This window comes from Cryptomeria japonica, chromosome 9 (assembly GCF_030272615.1).
Source record: "Cryptomeria japonica chromosome 9, Sugi_1.0, whole genome shotgun sequence".
In the NCBI taxonomy this organism is placed as follows: domain Eukaryota; kingdom Viridiplantae; phylum Streptophyta; class Pinopsida; order Cupressales; family Cupressaceae; genus Cryptomeria; species Cryptomeria japonica.
In genome coordinates this window covers 218,332-239,836 of record NC_081413.1, presented here as the reverse complement: position 1 = coordinate 239,836, position 21,505 = coordinate 218,332, and the positions used below count along the sequence as shown (strand labels likewise).

The 21,505-nt window shown below is 37.2% G+C and overlaps 1 protein-coding gene across 1 annotated transcript in view; it reads left to right on the top strand.

The window, feature by feature from the left end:
• Positions 1 to 10,247: 10,247 nt before the first annotated feature.
• Positions 10,248 to 21,505, top strand: part of LOC131059668 (transketolase, chloroplastic) — a 30,167-nt gene continuing 18,909 nt past the window's right edge. Inside the window, exon 1 of the mRNA XM_057992691.2 lies at positions 10,248 to 10,900. Within this exon, the coding sequence (XP_057848674.1) occupies positions 10,394 to 10,900 (507 nt within the window). The 5' untranslated portion in view covers positions 10,248 to 10,393. The remainder of the gene's footprint in view (positions 10,901 to 21,505) is intronic.

Genomic DNA, 21,505 nt, shown 5'->3' with positions numbered 1-21,505 from the left:
TAAAAAAAAGAATTTCAAAACAACCACCAGGTTGGACGCTGATGAAAAGACTGGGAGATGGGTTGCTGAAATCGCTTCCTATAAACCCAAGGAAGAAAGTAAAGAAATAAATGCAAAAGATTTTGAGGTCACCAAAGTAGATCTCGGAAACATGAGCAGGGACTCTGATAACCACCTTTTCAATGTGACGACTAAGAAAATGCTCACTAGGTTAGAGAAAGATGGACAAGAGAAAAGGGAACTGAAACGACATATCAAGGTTTTAGCCCAATTCATTGATAGCCTAGGTTATTTTGGAGCACTTCCTATATCGCAAGCTTCAGAAAACTTCGATCCCACTTCACCGGAGAACAAGAAACTGATGAATCAAGTTCAGCAAGCCAAGAGCATCACAGGGGCTGTAGAAAAATGGATTGAAGGGGTGATCAAGGATGGCGAAAAATATATTACAGATTCTAGGAAGCTATGCGATGAAATTCAAAACCTCACTGCAGAGATCCAAAATCAGATTGTATTGGGAAAAGGAGGAGCACAAGTGGGAGAACACATTACCCATGTTCGCCAAGATAGAAAAATATGGAGCCACTGAGTTTTCAGCAGAAAATTCAGTAAAGTGCCAGTTCTTTGTGTTGAAGAAAATTATAGCGTGGCGGGTAATTACATTCAAGATTGTAATCTCTAGTGCCAAAGCCTTCGTTTACGAGCTCCAGGAACTTCAATATAGTTTGGTCAATGATAATAAAGTGGTTAACCTAGATCATGATTGGCAACTAGGACTTTGTGGGCTGAATACACAAGATGCGGTAAAGGCATTTAAGTCGCACATGGAGAAAGTTAGGGCCAAAGGAAACTTTACTTCTGAAGATATAACACGGATTGCCTGAATTGAATCCATGACGTTCATTGGGAATGATCAGTTGCCTAAGCATGCTGAAAAAATTGTAAAACATGGGTGGGAAAAAGAAGTTGCAAAGGTGAAAATTAATGCCATGAAGAATCCGAGTCAGTCTATGATTCAGGAGCTTACAACCGCCCATGAGGCCTGGAAAAGTGGAGGAGGAGATGACACTGGGGATGAAGCATAATTTGATGCTTATACTTTGTTTTTATTTTTAAATGCTTTTCAAGCCTTGCAATGACTTCGGGACATTTGTCCCCTAAATACTCTGTTAGTTTTATAACTGCTTCAGAGGAGGTCAAGTTTTCAGGGAGACCTCCTCTATTTTTCAAAAGACTACTATAAGTTCAATAGGAAATATTTAGAAAGGGTTAGAACGGTAGACTTAGATTTTTAGAAAATTTTGGTTTGTCTAAAGGAAGTGATCAGTTTTTCCAGAATTTGAAATTGGAAGGAACTTATGTGCATATATTTATGTCTTTGTTGCATGGAATATACATATAAAGATCATATGCTTTTGAGGTTTTTGAATCTTTGAGTTCGAATCCATGGAGTAATGTTTCTTTGCAAAATATTGATCCAGTCAAATTGTCTGTGATTATCTTTATGATGTTGAATGCTTTTATTAATCTAGAGCTTCTTTCAGTGTTGTTTAGAAAAATATTTGGTTGAAAAGAGACTTTGTTTCTCTTGTTTATTTTTATGAAGTGTTGAAATCAGTGTTATTGAACTTTGCTTTGATTACTTCTCATTTTCGTGGTGAAGCACCTTGAAGAAAGTTCTTTCTAAAATATTTGAAAAATTTGCATATTATTGGCCTCTCATCTAAGAATGAAGTAGGCAACTTTATGTGCTTTCAAGTTAAAAGCATATCAATTTTATTTAGTTAGATTATTCCACGAATAACTAATGGAGGGAGCTATACCAATCTAAAATTCAGAGGGAATTGATGTATGTTACACTTACCCAACTATTTAGTTGAACTTTTATTTTACAAAGAGTGTAACAGAGCTTTGAGTCAATTCAATTAAAAGAAAGACAAATCTGTTCACTAACAGAGCAATGCATAAATAAGTTCTCAACTGGTAGATGATGAGGAAGATGATGAACATGAAGAATAAGCCATTGCACTGGAACCGGTAATCCCAAGATATGTAAGGCTAAATCATTTAGCAGACCAGATTATAGGTGACAAGAATGCTAGCATGCTAACTAGAAGAAAAATCAAAGAAAATTCTTGTCTGATTTCAACTGTTGAACCAAAGACAGTTAGAGAAGCATTGAAAGATGATGACTCGATTAATGCAATGAATGAAGAACTGGATTAGATTGAGAAAAATAACACATGGTCTCTTGTTCCTAGATGGGAAGACAAAAATGTGATTGCTACAAAGTGGGTCTTTAGAAACAAGTTAAATGAAGATGGTGAGGTTGTGAGAAATAAGGCAAGACTTGTATGCAAAGGGTATGCACAAGAAGAAGGTGAAGACTATGGTGAAACATTTGTATCAGTGGCAACACTTGAAGGTGTTAGAATGTTACTTGCCTTTGCAACTTTTAAAGGTTTTAAGGTCTATCAAATGGATGTTAAATCAACTTTCCTAAATGATATTCTTGGAGAAGAAGTGTATATAGAACAACTAGATGGGTTTTCTTTGACAGAGGATAAAGATGTGGTATGTAGGTTACACAAGGCATTATATGGATTGAAACAAGCATCAAGAGAATGGTACAAGAGACTACATGCACATCTGATTAAGATAGGATTCCAACGAACTAGTGAGGACAATAATATCTATTTAAAGACTGAAGGAGACAAAATGTTAATTGCAGAAGTTTTTGTTGATAACATAATATTTAGTGGAGATGATGATTTGTGTATGGCTTTTGCTGATGAAATGAAGAAAGAGTTTGAGATGTCTCTAATCGGTGAGATAAAGTTTTTCATTGGGTTGCAGGTCCAACAGCTAGAAGGCGAAATTTTTATCTGTCAGACTAAGTATGTGAAAGAAGTTTTGAAGACTTTTGGGATGGAAGACTGCAAACCGGTTGGTACTCCAATGGCGATAGGTTGCAAATTATCAAAAGAGGATGATTCACCTTCTGCAGATGAGAGAGAATACAAATCTATGATTGGAAAATTGCATTATGTTGTTCACAGTAGACCGAATATTGTACATGCAGCTGGTTTAGTTGCTAGATTTCAAAAGAGTCCCAAGGAGACACACATGGTAGCAGTAAAAAGGATATCCAGGCATCTGAAAGGAACAATTGATTATGGCTTATGGTATCCTTACAGAGGTAACTATTCTTTGAAAGTTTTCACAGACGCAGACTGGGATGGAAATGTTGATGACCAAAATAGCACAACCGATGGATCTTTTCTTCTTGGAGGTAGACTGGTATCTTGGACCAGCAAAAAATAAACTTGTGTATCACAGTCAATTGCAAAAGCAGAATATGTGGCTGCATTTATGAATTATACACAAGCTATTTGGACGAGACATGTTTTGGAAGGTTTTAAGCAGAATATGACTGAACCAGTGATTATTTATTGTGACAACACTAGTGCTATAAATATTTCTAAAAATCCGGTGTTACATGAAAGGACTAAATATATTGAGTTGAAATATCACTTTATGAAGGAGAGAGTACAGGAGAAGCAAGTGAGAATGGAACATGTGTCTAGCAAAGAGTAGTTAGTAGATATAATCACTAAACCCTTGCCTAAGGTGACCTTTGAATATCTCAGAGGTAAATTAGGGGTTAGACCCCTACACAAGATCAACTAAGATGCAGATGATGTATCAATCCAGTAGACTTATTGAATATTTTTCACTATGGATTGATGAGATGTGGGCTAATCCTCAGGGGGAGCAACTAAGATGAGGTTAGCAGAGATGATGGAGACAACAACAACATCAATGATGTTATAAGATGCATTTGCACCTTTGACGTTTCTGTCAAAGGGGGAGAAGTAATATGACCAGGAGAAGAAATGTAACAGACATGGGAGAAGTAATTTAACCGACAGAAGGTCATACAAAGGAGGAGAAGAGAAAGTGAAGCATGATGAGTTTTCTTCTAGTGTTGCCATCAATGCCAAAGAGGGAGAATGTTGGCATGATTGGCATAATTGATGATGATGTTGACATATTGGTTGAAGGACTATTGGTGATGATATATTGAAGGACTGTTGGTGATGATATATTGAAGGATTGTTGGTGATGATATAGTTGATATGATAAGGAGAGTGATGACATGGCGATATATGACCGATATAGATTGAGATATTGGTTGATGACTTGGTGATCAATTATTTGTGTTGTCATTGATGACAACTATGGTAATTGTTTATTCTTGATTACTTTATCATCTAGGTTTACTGGTGTAACCTAATCGGTAATGGATTAAGTTGGTGAGATGAACTATGCAGCTGACAAAAAACCTGACAAATAGGACTTTAACTGGTAAACATGAAACAAAGTTATACTTAAGCAATTGGTTTCGAAGATTGATGAGGAATTAAGCATTGTGGTTTAAAACATGCATTTATATCATTGTAATGAGTCTATGACCATAACCACATCATGCTTTGATAACTGGAATTCATGTTTGTGATTTACTATTGTATTTTCAATAGGGTTTTAGAACCGGTAACAAGATCTCTTAACCAATGATACTTTATGGTTTGGTGATGAATTTCATTATGTTCATAACTTGATGGTGACATGTCACAACCCATGTGAGAAATTAAAATACTGTTTTGGTGCGATTAAGGATGAAATTTCTTGGAAAATAATGAAGAACATAGAAGGATGTTTTAAGGGTTTGACTGCTTATTAGATTGATGTGCGGTGTCGTGTTATGATTATTCAACAGTTGAAATTGTCTTAATATTTGTTGTAATAATCTATATGATGATTTGTAATGATATGTGATGATCTATGATGTAAATTCATTTGAATCTTGATGTATATAGGGTTTTGTAACTGACAAAGATGTAAAGTGTATTTAGGTCAATTTTAATAAAGTTTATTGTGTCAGTAATATGAGAAAAGACTGCGTAGCCGAACTAGTGGTGCGTGTCTGCAAGAGTGAAGCAGATTGGAGCTGGAGTGGATCTAAACAAGCAAGAAAGAAGTGTTATTTGTAGATCGTTCATATGTTGTTCCCTAATAGTTGCAGTAGGTTCAAAATCCCTTAACCAGGTAGGTCCTAACACGACTTGTTCATGTAAATCCCTTAATCGGGTAGCTCAAAAACTTGAGTTTAAATCCTCCTGTGAGGTTGCTTCTAACAGGGTAAAGCTCCTGACATAGTTCATATTGTAAATCCCTTGACCAGGTGACCCCTAACAGGGTCTGCTCCTTACCGGGCTAGGCTCCTAGTAGGGCACATTCTGAAAGAGTGCATTATCTTGTGGGTGCTAATTCCTACCGTGGTTTTTCCCATTTGGGTTTCCACGTGAAAATCCTAGTGTTCATATGGTGATTGATTTGTGTTTGTGTTAAGTTGATATCTTTCTATTGCATGCATGCTATGGAACACTTAAATGAGCAGTTTGGTAAATTTGATTAGTAGATTGATTTAAGTGGCTATCGGTACTAGTTATGATCTATTTTGGTGAAGTATTGATCAGTTTGGTTTAAGATTTCAGTTTGTTGTTTATACCGATTCACCCCCTCTCTCAGTATTAACTGGATCCTCTAAATAATAAATTAGGTTAGGTTGAGATTAGGTTAATGGATAAAGCTTTTATCCAAGGGGTAAATGAATGTGCAAGGGTTAAAGGGTTACATTGGTTAAAGCCTTTAAGGCTTTGGGGGACTTGAGGGTTACCATGGATGGTTGGGTTAAGGTTAGGTTAATGGATAAAAAAATTATCCAAGGGGTAAAGGAATGTGCAAGGGTTAAAGGGTTAGATTGGTCAAAGCCTTTAAGGCTTGAGGGGACTTGAGGGTTACCATGGATGGTTAGGTTAAGGGATAAGCCTTTAACCAAGGGTTGGGGGACTGTGCAAGGGTTAAAGGTGAGTTAGGTTGGTCAAAGACCCATGTGGGTTAACTTGTTGAAGGGAGAAGGCCTTTAATGCTTTGTAAGAGCCTTAGATATTTTTTAGAAGTGACTCTTCCCTTATCCCTTAGTTTAGGAATGTGCAAACACTTAGAGGGGGATTATGATAATAATAGGGGTTTAGACATGATTAGGAGAAGGGTTAGCATGCAAATTTTCTAGAAAGTGCAATTGGGTGAGGGTTTTAGGATTTTAAATAAGTATTTATTTATTTAAATGTGAGGGATAGGCTTTTAGGAATTGAAATAAATATTAATTTATTTAAATGCGAGAGGCGGATTTAATTAAACAAATGTGATTTATTTATTGAATTAAAAGTTAGAACACGGTTTAATGATTTAAATCAAATAAATTCAATAATTTATTTAATTAATAGGAGAAGAGGGTTAAGATGAATTAATTAAATATTAATTGTAGATCAATGTTTAAATAATCAAATAAATGCTAAGTATTCATTTAATTAAGTGGACAAATTTGGGTGTCTACAAGTACATGATCATTTTCTTACTTAATGATGGTGCTATGTTGCATTTGGAGTTTGGCATGGATTGATCGGTTATAGAAAGACCGAGGAGCATTCACCTAGTATGGACTTGAGAGGAGTTTGTTCTTAGTGTGAGGCATGATGACTTGGATAGCTTGATGAACATTCTCATTACCACTCTTGGTCTACTCGGTGGTTTACTACTTGAGAGGTATTGCCCATTGTTCCTTTTAGATGCATCATGTTTATGTTTATCTTTCCTAGATATCAATCTTGAGCTATGGATAGATGGCTAGTTCTAGAGGATTCAGTTCGAGAAATGTTTGACATTGGTTATCTCCTTGTGCATTGAGTTATTATTATGATGGAATTTATTGATATTGAATTTGGTAGATGGTTTATTGGCCATATTCCCTAAGACTGGGAATGGTATTGGTTTGATCTTCTTGGTTATGAGAGGCTTACATCCATGTTGACTACATGATATAGATGCTTGTTTGGTCCAAGGGACTGAATGGGTTTGGGTATTGTTATGGCTTTTCATTTGGGGATTTATGGAGGAGCTCATACTTGATGTAGTTGGCATTTAGAGGTGTATGTAGAAGGACATGCTACAGGTATTGATTTGCAATGTTTATCTCTTTGGTCTTGGTTATCTTCCTGGATATTTGGTTTCAAATTATATTGGATTTGAGGTTGTTTGTGTTCATGTGTTGTCACGTGGGAGATGACATGGAGGTCCCCTTGTGTCTTTTGTGGTAATGTAGAGCCAAAGATGGACAACATTGTTGGAATGATTCTTTTAGAAGAAATAAGGAGAAAGTCTATGCATGTTGGCTCTCAAGATATGTTGCATGTATGGGGTAGGTTCAAAGAGAAAGGGCCTAAAGGGAATCAAAAGATGGATAAGTCTAAAAGATGTCCTAAAGACCCTTAGAAAGAGCAAAGTGTTGAAATCGCACAAAGAGGGCATGCAAAGAATGAATGCAAATTTAAGAAAGAGAATGTTGATTCCTCCATTAAAAAGTCCTTTTGATGATGATTACGATGGCATGTTTATTTTAGCTAACACTATTAGTAATGATTATTGGCTTATCAATTCAAGTTGCTCCTACCACATGACTCCTCACAAGGAGTGGGTTGTATATTACAAAGCATATGATGGGGGAGATATTTTCCTTGGCAAAAACAACACAAATAAGATTATTTCCTTGGTTTCCATGAGTCAAGTCCTTTCTAACATTAGAATGAAGGTTATTTCATCAATTCTCCACTTCATTGAGCCCTTTCATTGTCTATGAAGTGAAGGTTGGGAAATGGTAATGAGTTGAGTATATGTTTCTTTGTGAGGAATGGTGGAAGAAGGCATGCTATTAGGAGGATGGGAAAGAGATTATGAAGGAATTATAAGAGCATGATGGATATTATAATTATAAATACTAACAAATGGAGTGATGAGTGAGGTATGAGAGGAATGGTGTTGATGAAGGGTAGAATTTTTTATAAGAGTGAAGGAAGTGGTATGATAACCGAGAAAGTTGGTGATTAAGGGTGGGGGGTGGGAGAATGGTGTATGATATGTGAGAATGATTAGGGAATGGAATAATCATATGGGGAATTATTTACATTAGCTATTTGACTAATACATTTATGGAAAACCATTACATAGTTTGATCATTGGCAATTTGTGAAGTGCATCCACTAGTTTCAAGGATTAAAGTCATCTTCAAGTTTGTTAATATCTTCTTTATGAAGTGGTATTTGTTAGCCATATCATATTGATATATTTTGAATTTAATCATTCAAGTTATTTTTTTTAATATTTGCAAGATAAGCATTATGATAAAATATTTTATCATTATTAAGATGATTAGATGTATTCTAATTCTCAATAAGAGGAGCCTCAAAATGATGTAAAGCAATATATATGTTGAGTCTATGAGGTACATCTAAAAGGAAACTGAGATCTTGAAAGATGTTTTAGTATTCAACCCTAAAATATGATGATCGAATGACGAGACAAGATAACAAAAGCACAAATAATTATAAATTTAAGACAAAATTAGTCATATTTAGAAAAAAATAATTAAAAATAAAAAAATAGAATGGAAGGAAAACCCCAAGGCAAAGCATTACTTGAGTTTGAAATATCAAATTCACCAATATGTAGGGAAATAAACCTCGCAATTACCTAGGTCTAATTAAAGCATCATTCAACAAATGACAATCAAAATTACATGAATATGAGCTGGCATTGATGAAAATAAATGTAAATAAGAGAGTTTGAACAACCTAGCTTTGTTTGTCAATTTGATGTGATCAATTCAATATTTTGTCATGCACTTGATGGTTAGGATCTAGGTTCTAGTATGAAACATTCATTATTTTGATTGCAACAATTCTACTTAGTGATTATAGCCTACTTAAGTTCAAGGTTACGCTTATGGATCAATCCCAAGACACTTTGTTGTCATGCAAACTTATTCTTCATTGCTATGTGCTTTTGTATCTATTCTTTTGTGAACAATCTCGTATCTAAAACGAGCAGTCTTAAAAAAGTACCTTGGGGGAATTGTTGTGTATAGAAGGAAGCCTGAGAAATATTGTTTTAGCCCCTTTGTTGATGTATAACTAGTGAAGACATGTGAATCATGTTCAAGTGCCTAAAATGATTATAGTTTAATATTCGTTGATATAAGCTTCATGATGCTATAACAATAAAACTCCAATAATTTGTTGATAATTAATGACGTACAACTATCCTTAAACATAAGATCCTAAATGCTCCAATCAAAATACTTTGTTATATAATTTAGTAGGCAATAATTAATTTTTGAAAATGTTAACTTCACGAATGAGAAATTTGAAATTTAAAATGGGAAGACAAGATTCTATGCAAATTAGTCCAAGGGACATATCTACACCCACAATCTAGTACATAAAGGTGAGATTCTTGTAGATTCATATCGATCTTGTTTTATGATGAACACAACATTATTCATAGTGATTGGTATAAATAAATTATATTTATTCTTAATTTTGATCATGTTTTACAGGTTAATAATGACCATAAACTCTTCAAATAAATGAGACCTATAAATATATAAAAAATCACACTTCAACAATTTATACATTATATCTTTAAAATAATATAAAATCCACTTTTCAATTTTTTTTTACAACCTACTATTCTCAATTGCTTTTTAAAAAATAAAATGTACTTAATCTAATAAATCTATTTTCTTTTATTTTTATCTAATTTAAAAAAATCTCCTATCAACTAAGCCCATATGAACTCTGTCAACCAATTATTTTCATATATCCAACTTCACACCCTTAATACTATTTTTATTATTAATTAAAATAAAAAATAAAAAATTTGTGGTTGTGCGAAAAATTTGTCACGACTCTGATGACTTCATGTGTAAGGTCATGGCAACTAACCCGCACTCCAACCTTACCTAAGCATCCCTAACAACCATTCCCTTCCTACCTGAGGTTACATCTGGATAAGATACCATGTATTCCTTCACGTACCGCCGCGTGTCCATTTGTCATTGCATACTCTCGGTCATACCTCACCCTCTATTCAAGTTCAAACCCTCATAAAACCAACCGGTAAACCCCCTAAAATAACTGACGGTCCAGATTGATTCTCCTCCATATCACCAACTCCCAACGGCTCAGATCTCTCTTTCCTAAACCCATGATAATCGACCTTACAACAAACTAGACGACGTAGATCTCGGTAAGCTGAGATATCCAACGGACAAGGTTTGATATTATTTCACCAACCAGTCGATTGACCCGAGAGGAAATGCTTTCTTTTAGGAGCCGCTCGTGAAGATCAGTGTGGCAAAAATCGTATTTTGAGCATTTACGGGAGGGCCTTTGTTGCCTCAGTTACGTTTTGGGTCTCTCTCAGAATTAGTTCAATGGCTTCTTCTCTCACGATTTCCCAGGCTGCTACAGCAGCAAGCACTGCTGTTACTGCAAATGCTCGTTTGCAGAATGCTGCTCCTGCAACTCAATCACATGGTCACGTGGTATTTAGCTTTGGCAAATTCGCTGGGCTGAGCCTCAGGTCACACGGAAAGGTAGCTTTTGACCCCAAGAGGCGTACGAGATTGGATTCATCAAGAAAAAGTGTTATCAGGGCTGCTGCTGTGGAGACCTTGGAGACTACTAGTACTGCTCTGGTTGAGAAATCTGTGAATACTATTCGATTTCTGGCCATTGATGCGGTTGAGAAGGCTAATTCTGGGCACCCTGGATTGCCCATGGGGTGTGCTCCCATGGGTCATATTTTGTATGATGAGGTTATGAAGTATAATCCAAAGAATCCTTATTTTTTCAACAGGGATCGGTTTGTGCTGTCTGCTGGACATGGGTGCATGTTGCAGTATGCTCTGTTGCATCTTGCTGGATTTGACAGCATTAAGGTTGGTCCACGATTCATTACTGCAAAGAAATCTTTCAAATGCGAAAAATTTCAATTGTTCGGAAATTATTAATTTTAAAACTAAATATATTAGATTGGGATAGAACGTTCTGCATTTGTCATTGATTCGTTATGACTAGTCTGGTGGACGGCGTTGGTTCTTTTTAGGAGGCTTGACCTGGACAGTTGATTTGGCTGATGGATAAGTGAATTTGACTCATAGTTGTTGAATTGGTTGTTGGTCTAGTTACGAGCGTGTTTTCTATGAGTCGGATTTGTATACATTGAAGTGGGTTTGGTGCATATGCCCGTAATTAGGGGTTTTTTTACACTGGTTTTGTAATAGATAGATTGAACTGGTCTAGTCGTGCCTTGTGTAGGGGGCGGGACTTGGGATAGGTAAAGCGGTTATTGTCGTAGTGATAATTTTGTTGGTTATGGAGATATATTTGTTGAGTGGGATTTGGCATAGATTGGGTTTGGCCTCTTGGTATGCAATTGTTGCTCATTCTTATGGATTTTGAAATAGAAAGACTGGAGTAGTCTCCGCTGTGGCGATGTATTAGTTCAGAGGCGGGACTTGGGATAAGTGGCATATTTGTACGCCTGCTCTTTGGTAACCAGTGCACATATTACGCTGGAGAATGTTCTCACAGGCAAGCTCTGAACTCAGTATCCTAATAACTGCAGGTTAGTGTTTGAGCTTGGGCCTTTCCAGCTTAACGCAAAGGGATATGCCAAGAAATTGTTGGCCTAATGATGGTTATTGTGTACAATCTTAAGCTTTTTAACGGGCAAAGTTTCATGTGCATAAAACTAGCGATGATATTATTTTGGACTTTAGATGGCTGATAAACAGGCAGGAAATTGAACTAGCTTGGGCTTGCCACGTTTGAAGGTTTCCATCTCTAATGCCACAAACTGCTGTACACAGCTGTCACGCTCCAGAGAATAAAATTGTTTTTATTTCAGAAGCGCCTCCCCTTTTTCCCTAACGCTTCTTATATTAGGGCAGGTCCCCATGCGGCTGCTAAGCTTATTTTTGCTAGCAGCCACTGCTCAATATTTTTAGGAGCAATTTATATAGCTGGTGGCCCCATGGATATTTAATTTTACTGCTTATCTTTGAAGCAATTACCTTAAATTTTAGTTTTAGATGAAAAAATGTATGTAATAATTCTGGAGTAAATTTAGGAGAAAATATTGGAGGCAAATAAAAAGGAGGGAAAGAAATTTGTGGAGCCACATATCATTTTTCTCAATAAGCAGTTGTTGCTTATTTTCAGCCCCCTTTTTTTTTCAAAGCTTATTTTCTAAGTTACTGGTTCGGGTTCGGGCACCGGTTTGGGTTCAAAGAACCCGGTACACGCCGGTACGGCAAAATTTTGAAAAGGGGTTTGGGTTCGTTTGGGTTCGTTAGTACAAAAACATGTAAATTATATATATATGCAGCCTATAAGCATGAATTAAGATTAGCATGTCACATAGCATCATATAAACAACAAAACCAACATAAACTTGTAATCATAGCATCATGATCATACCATAACAGCATCATATACATCAAGTTTAATATCAAAATGATAAAATATTCAAGTATCATTGTTTCACAATTTAAAGTTTGATCATCAAATGCATTCTCTAATGGGGGTTTGGGGCAACGCCCCCAACGGGGTCAAGGGGCAGCGCCCCCAGTGGGGTCAAGGGGCAGAGCCTCTTGCGGGGTCGAGGGGTAGCGCCCCTCCCAGGGTCCCGGGGTAGCGCCCAGGGCGCGCTCCCTGTCGCGGTACAGGGCGGGGTCGAGGGGCAGCACCCCCGCCGCCAACACCAAATTACAACCTTCAAACCCACACGGACCTCCATGGCGTGTATCAATTTTTTGCTTTTTTAAGATGTCAGGAACAAGGCCAAAGAAGTCAAAATTCTGATCAAGGTGCATTCTCCCGTACGGGAATTGTGTTTTCTGACTTGTTCTTTCGTACAGACTTGTGCTTCTCTCTTGGTTGTACGATGCATAGGTGTGTGGCTTGAGACATAGGGTCATTTTAATTTTTTTTGTGGTGGAATTCAAAAAAAAAAAAAATTTACAAAAAACAAATCCTTTTTTGGGCTGTCAGACCCCTGGGTTCGACTTAGGTCCTCTTGGGTTCGACCCTGGGTCCTCTTGGGTTCGCCCTGGTTCGAACCAGGCCTGTGAACCACGAACCCTATCCGAACCACAGGCGAACCGGACCCGAACCCCGAACCCGGACCGTACTGGACCAGTACCAGGGGGCTAGGGGGCCGAACCCGGTAACTTAGATTATTTTTAATTTCTAAGCAGTAGCTGCTCCACTAAAATAGGGAGAGATTCCAATTTATCCAATTCCCTTAAATAAAAATTTGCATAGGGACACATCAGCTACTTAAGTTCAAGCAGATAATGCATTTAAGCAGCCGCATGGGGACAGGGGGTTAGATGTTACTTTTTTTTGTCAAATTCCTCAATCATGGGCAATCTAGTTAGCTGACAAGTTTGAGATAACAAAATCTGACCCAGATAACTGACAGATCTACTAAGGAATGACCACCCTAACTTAGTCGCCTTATTCCATTAGTTAACTTACTCCCAACCAAAGTAATTACTTGCTAATCCTATGCTACCAGCCCCTCACTCGATGACACAGATTGGAATGGACCTCCACATTCTATTAATGTCAAAAGGGGACATTACAAGTCCTTTCCCTCGAATTTGCCTGCCCTCAAGCAAGACAAGGCTGGGAGATCTAAGATGTCAGCGGAATCCCAAATAGCTCCTCACTATAGGCAATGTCTACCCAGCCCCTATGATGCACCAGCATGCCGGCATGCAGTTATATATATATGTAACATGTAATGTATGGGTAATATGTATTGTATGCATGGGATCCACTATACGAAATACTCATTCAGCACACGGTTCCTCAACTGCTTCTCCTATGTGTCAATAATGGCATCTACGACAAATACAAGCTATCCATTCTTGTTAACAATACATTCTTCTGTCATGGAGAACCTTACTCCTTGCACAAAGGCACCTTCAATCCATCCAAGGTCCACAGGATTATTTGGGCTTCTCCCAACATCATAAACTTTTAAAAGGAGGTCAGCCTAGATCTCACTCGCTGTTGCACCATAATCGAGACTATCCACTCTTGTTAACAATACATTCCTCTGTCATGGAGAACCTTACTCCTTGCACAAAGACACCTTCAATCCATCCAAGGTCCACAGGAGGATTTAGGCTTCTCCTAACATCATAAACTTTTAAAAGGAGGTTAGCGTAGATCTCACTTGCTGTTGCACCGTAATCGAGATATTTTGAAGCAGGAATACAGAAAATTTGTCGTAAAAGAATCCCTTGATTTGACTTCAGCGTGAAAAATCACATCCCTCCAGTTGAAACTATTTGGACTACTTTTCTTTAAATAAGCCTCAATTGGGTGAAGTCTCTCAACTAATATATTACAAGCATGTTGAACTGCTTCACAGATTTCCTGAGATGCAGTGCTTCCAGACTTCTAGCTGTAATTCTTTCATGTTCTAAGCTGATGCTGTCTGTCTGAACAAATACGTCCTCTCATGTAGATACATGCAGCCGAGTTAGTCTTGGTTATTTTTCTTTCAATTTTTCCATTTTCACCATTAATAAATAGTGGGGTTGAATTCAAAGCGAGATACTTTAAATTAAAGCGGTCTTGCTAGTTATTGAACACTTACTTCTGAATTGCTGTATATTGACCATTCCTTTTAGCAGCAATTCTATACTTGCTCAAATACAGACTTCAATCATCAATGGGCTACAGGTTTTTGGAGCTTATAAGCAGCTATTGCACATGGCATTGAACTGGTTATGTTCTATTTAATATGGTACCATTTAAGTTTATCTGTGTTCTGGTCTACTCACATCTACTGCAACACATTATTGTACCTGTGAAAGGTTCTGAGCTATATACCAGGGTGACACGTCCCCTTCATTTTCAGATCTGTAACCTACAAGAAATGTCTCTGGAATGCAGGGAAATGTTGGAAAAGTTCCTTAGCTGTCCGCAATCTGCAGAGAAAATGTCTCTGGGACGGCCTTTGTTTTCAGGGAATGCCTGTAAATGGCAGGGAAACTAATTTCCCTTCTGGGTACAGGCATAATAAAAATAAAAATAGAAGTGCTGAATTGAAACCTCCATCATCACATTGAATATACGAAGATTACACAGATTGCAATAGCACCAGAAGATTGATAGTGTATTGGAGTGTTCTGTAGCATAGAAGAAATCAGGAAGTTCATAAGCAACCTTCCTACATTCAGTAGATTACTCCTTGCCATTAGGAGCCTCAGAAGAAATCTGCCTAGCACTATGCTGGTAAAAACAGTGAACCAAGAGTAAATTGAGAGATATTAATGTCTTTTCCTTCGTACTGTTTTGGTACATAGGTTCAGGTTCCAGCTTCTTGCGGTAATTCTTGTGACTAACAATATTTCATCTGTAAACGGTAAAATGAAATTACAGTGGCACACGGCAGTTCTAAACTTTAATATCTTTTTTCTGGTTCCCATGCGGCTGCTGCTGCTTAAGTACAATTTCTGCTTAAATGATTTTACCACTACTTGTTACATCCAATCTATCTTCCCTATGCCCTTTCAATGCATTGTTCAACGCATGAACACAACATGGGGTCCAAAAGATGTGCATGTAATCACCTGTCCACTATCATGCCAATTAATTTGTACACACGTTCCAAATTGGTGATCACCTGTACAACATTTGAGGCAGCGACCTTCTCTATGACATTTTTCAATGTATGAAAGTGGAAGTCTGCACCCTTGCACTTCTTAGAATGATTAATAGCTCTGAGAAAATGGGAGCCAATTGAACATGTGACTGTTGATGAGTGTATGATGTCCAATATTGATCCACCCATCCATGACAATCAAGCAGCCTGTTCTAATCCAAATCTCTCTTATGTCCTCCATCATCAAACTCACCTTAGAATATTCTTTGTCAAGGAGGGTCATGCATAGTTTAAGATCTCTAGGAGGTGAACGAGGGACCAACAAAAGCCACATCTTTGAACATTTGTTTGAAGGAGAATGTGCTACATGTAATGGGCTGGCATGGGATTAGAAAATTTTGGCTATAGAGTACTCTACCACATCCTTTGCTTTCATATTGAACGTACTTGCAATTGTCCTCGTCCTTTCACTAGTAATAGTCTTTTTCTTACCTCTTGTAGAACCATCACCACTACCATTACCAACCATGTATTGTTGATTGTGCAGATGTGGTACATGCTTAGACATTGCTTATGCAATCTATGAACCTCTACCTTCTCATCCCTTTTTATTCATGGACACTCCTTAACTTTATGTCTTGGAAGGCCAAATAGATGGGAATATATTTGTGTGGCTCCCTCTAAAATATATTTTGTGAATGTGACACAACCACCCTCTGCTATCCCTTGAATTTTTCTTTCTAACTTTTTCTAGGGCTATTACTAATTGGTGAAGAGGTTTTTTGGAATTAAAATCACCCTTTGAATAAAATTTTGAAACAACAAAAGGGCACTCAAATGGATATTATGGCTGCCCTCCTTCACCTCCAGCACTCCAGATCTTGATGAACCCTTAATTGAGTTTCAAAGTCTGACATTTTCATTTCTTTATTCCATCTCATGTTCATTACTCTCATTGTTGGTGCTAATGTTGTTTTGTGAAACAATAATGCAAGTGCAAATTGAAAATAGGTAAAAAAGAATCATACATTTTTTCTTTTTAACTTTGAAAAAAAGAAAAAAGAGAAAAACAAGACAAATGGAAGAACCACTTACCTATTCCACTTCTCTTGCTACCTAACTCATTGTTCACCAATGTGGATTCTTCTAGCTACACTTTCGAACCTTGCTCGAAATGGTTTTCTTGTCTGTTAGAATAAGATAGGGAGGCCTTTTTTTGATGCTCTAGGGCTAAGAGTGGTGTGGGGATCCAAAGAAAAAAACAAAACAATCTTTTTCTAATTCAAACCTTTTTTTAAATTAAAAATGCATGCAAAGCCAATGGGACCAATGAGGGTCATTTGAGACGTCCCTGGCTGTCTCAGGGACCTCAGGCTGTCCCCTCCCTGTCCGTGATCCATCTCCTCAGTTCCAGTATGTGTAGGGATAAAATATAAAAGTTGAGGATGGCTAGGGGATGTCCTCAAGTTCGATGTCCTCGAGTTGTAACTGCATCTCTGGTATGGGTATGCCTGGAAAAACCTAGAGGATGTGTCCTTGGGGAACATAGCATTATTAATATCTTTTGGGCGTTATTCTAATTTCTATTTAAAGTTGAAACTTGCAGCGTTGGGGCATTTTGTTTTATCTTTTATGTAATATATATTTATATCAACAATGACAGCATGATTTTTTGTTAATTTGTGTGTTGATTCTCATTGGAAATCTCAATTCAGCTCTAATGTTATGTGTTAAGGTCTAATGTATATGATGAATACCTTATCGAGGTTATTATATGAAACTATATTTTTAAAATTTCTCCCTATTTTAATAGTTGCTCCCTAGAAAATGGTCTCCTGAAAAATCTGCTTTGGACATGTGTACCCCTATCCCCTGCTGCCTCCATCTTGGAAACTTGGGGTAACATAGGTTCTGAGATGATGAGTAAACAATCGTACAACTTGTCTTACTGATATACAAAAGGAGCATCATGTTTCCAAGTGAAAGTTGATGGCTCATACTAACCTCTCCTTCAAAAGTAACTTCATCACATATGAATGAAGTATCTACATTTTCTCTCTGGAAGTCAAAAAGTATTGCAGCAAAGATGGGCACAGATTATAGCATCTTCAACTGTGAGTTTCAGCTTCATTATGTTTGCATAAATAACATGCACAATCTTTGCAGCTGCATCTGTAGTGGACTTTGTCTTTGGTACAACTAACCACACAAATTGTCCGTAGTAATGAACCTGTATAGATGCAAAAACTAGCTAATAATCACTAACAAGATTACAATAGCCATCTGCAGTAATTGTATCAGTAGAGACAAAAGTAGCTCCTCGTTTCATGAAAAGAGCTTTTGAAGGCTCTCTCCTTGATGGTTCCATTTACCATTGTTGAAAGAATAAAAACTGCTTGCAATGCATTTCCAAGTTTCAAATCATCTAAACACTCTGCTTTCCCTATGACCTGTTCTTGAGTTGATAATTTTGGGTGTGGCTGTGACATTGGATGCTCTGATTGTTTCTCTGATCAAAACTAATGGGTCTGGATGAAATTGGTCGGTTTTCTTTCTTAACTGTTGAACAAAGTCAGGCAGGTAGGGAGTTTAAGGGACACAAAGAGAGGATAGCTTTGTAGAAAAATGCATTCAGGCCAATATTTTGAACAACCCAAATAAGGATAAGTCACTAGGTCTGCCTGCAAAAGCATTAAACATTCTTCCAAAACCTTAGGATCTTGATAATATTTTTGTGTACGATTCTTTTCATAAACAATTATTGGAAATGGTTTAGTGTAAATGGACCGATGGATCCATATGTGTAGCAGATGGAACTATTGGTAAGTTAAAAGCATGGGTTGTGGCTAAAGCTTTCCTGTAGGTTCTTGGTGTTGATTACAGTAAGACCTTAGTCCCTGTAGTGATGAATAATATCCACTTAACATTTGCTATAACTAGAGGTCATTGTTGGGCTGTATATCAGATGGATTTGGAGACTTTTATTCATGGGGATATTTAGGAGGAGATTTACACGGAGCATCCTTACTGGTTATACAGGTTCTTTATTGGTTTTTTGATGGAGGAAGTCTAATTATGGCCTTAAATAGACCCCTCTAGTTTGTTCTGCCAAGATGGACTCCTTTCTTTTGTCAATTGATCTGAATGCCTACATCTTGAGATAGGATGATTTTCACTTGTTTCTAGTTCTCTATGTTGATGACTTATCGCTATAGGGAGTTCATCATCCACCATTACTAGATTCAAATTTACTTTGCACAATAGGTTTTCCATGACACAATTGGGGCTTATTGCACTCCTTCCTGTGGGTCAAGATTACTCAAGCCTTCTGATATTAGTCATGGTCAAGCTTAGTTTCACATGGTTGATTGTAAGCTTGCATTGATTCCTTTTTTGTCATAAGTCAAGCTAGAGGCTAAGTGTTGTTGATGCCACATTATTTTGTTGATTTTTTGGTAGTCTCATCAATCAAACTCATACTATCCCTGACATCTCATATGCTGTTGGCATGGTTTCATGCTTTATGCAGGGATCATATTAGCTTCATTCAAAAGCTGCCAAACGCATCTAGGACTATGTAGAAGGTACCCATAGATATTGGATCCACTTAGATATACAAATTCTTATTGGGTTTGCAATCTTGATAACTGTAAGTCCGTTTTTGGCTACAACTTTTACTTTTGATCTTGGTCCAATTTGTTGGTAGAGCAAGCACCAACATACTTTTGTTCTTTCTTCAACGAAGGCTATCATGGGGCTATTAGTGTTGCTGCCGGTGCTCGTTGGCTTCAAAATATCCTTATGGAGTTTGGCATTCCTTTTGAAAGAAAAGCAAATTTCAAATTTCAAAGAGCCTACATCATCATCATTAGTGGACCAATCACATCAAGATCCATATGCACTACATCGGGAAGCTTATTCTAGGGCATATTATTGACTTGTGGTATTGCCCTTCAACGAAGTAGGTTGTAGACATCTTCACGAAACCCTTCATTGAAAAGTACAAGTTCCATCATTTGCGAGCTGTCTTGGGGTTGTTGGATACTATTTCTTTAGGGGGTTCACTTACACCTCTCTTCATCCTCTCATCAAGGGAGTTTTTTTCTTATAGGTTGTTTTCCTTTATTGCTTTTTTGCAGGGATCATTTTGTATATGGGTCCCTAGCATGGCTTCATATTTTCCAAGATCCATTTATTCATCTCTACATACCCCCCTAAAATTGTGTTATGGAGGTGGTTATTGGTGCACTTTATTATCTGCATGCATTTAGTTTATTTACTTAATTGCATTATATGCACCTAGGATAGGATAAGCTTACTTAATTGCATTATATGCACTAGGATAGGGTAAAGTTGTACTTGGATCATGTGACTTATACATTTTTAGTTTGGTGGAGATGTGTACATCACATCTTCATTATCACACTTTGATCTGATCCATCTTTCGATCAGAGTACAATTTAATCTATTATATTGATCTTTGTGCTATCCTTTCATCTTCATGATCTTGGTTGATTAATTCCATTGCCAAATCTTATATTCTTAAATGTGTACTTGCTCTTGTTTGGTACGATAACAAGACTAATACATGTGGAACCTGGTAACATAGAATCTGGATGTTGCATCATTTTCAAGTTTCCATCTACTTTTCTATTATTGTGTAATTATGCATGGTGCTGCTACGTGGGCCCAAAGCCAGAGAAAGGTCTTCATGCTCCTATAATAGTAGCAAAAGGTCCAAAAATTAAACTTCACCTCCAATAGAGAGTCCTTTACTGCTATTGTCAGAATTTAAGAGAGTTCGTACTTGATATGTCAACAAGAACATCACAAAAGTATTTGGGACAAACCCCAAATGATATATTTCCTCTTACTATCTTGCTGTTCCGTGCTTTCGATAAGCTATTGAAACAGTATATAAATCTTGCCAAGGAAGCACCCTTATCTAAGTAGTCTCAAGTTTTGAGAGTGAAAACCTTTTATTGAATTTTTGGGAATGCCTCTTATAAGAAATAGCCTCCATGTCAAGGTCTAACTGAGGACAATTTCTATATAGATTGCTGTTAATTTGGTCTTCAAGTTCTTGGGATGATGGATTTGGATTCGTCCCTAGCAAACCAATTACCTTGATGCATGGATAGTGAAATCATTAGAGGCAATCACATTGAACCTTTACTAGTCCTTTGCCTTCAATCTCCTTTATATATATAACATTTAAGTATATGTATTTTTCAAGTCAGTCTCATTCTCTTCAGCAGAATTTTTATATGAAATATAACATTTAAGTATATGTATTTTTCCTTTCTTATATTTCAAGTTATATTTTATTTATATATTGGTGGGATGTTTGAGAGTGGTTTCAAACTCTAGGAGTTATAATGCAAATTCTAGGTTTTAGAAGATCTTTTAAATTTTCAAACTTAGTCAAATTTCAGTAATCAGTAAGTTCCTATCAACATTCTCTCGCTCTTTCTATCTTACTCGCTCTTTCTGCTTTGAATTTTAGACTTATCTATCTCCCTATCACGCTTCCTCTATCCCCTCTCTCTACCACTCTCTATCTCACTCCTCCTTCTCTCCCCCAAGATCTAGACCTATCTCTCTACCCCCCTCTCTCTCACCCTTAGACCCCCGCAAGGGGTGCTACCCTCAACCTCATTTTGGCGAAGTGGAGGAGCCACATTGGACGCCTAGGACTAGACCCTCTAGTTCTATCTCTCCCCTAGTTTTCACTAGAGCTGGGAAGAGGAAGATGCAAAATGTTTTGATGTAGTATTTACTTTTAGTTTTACAAAAACAATTTGCTATTTCATTTTGTATCAATCTACCAGCCGTTAGCATTTCACAAGAGGATGCC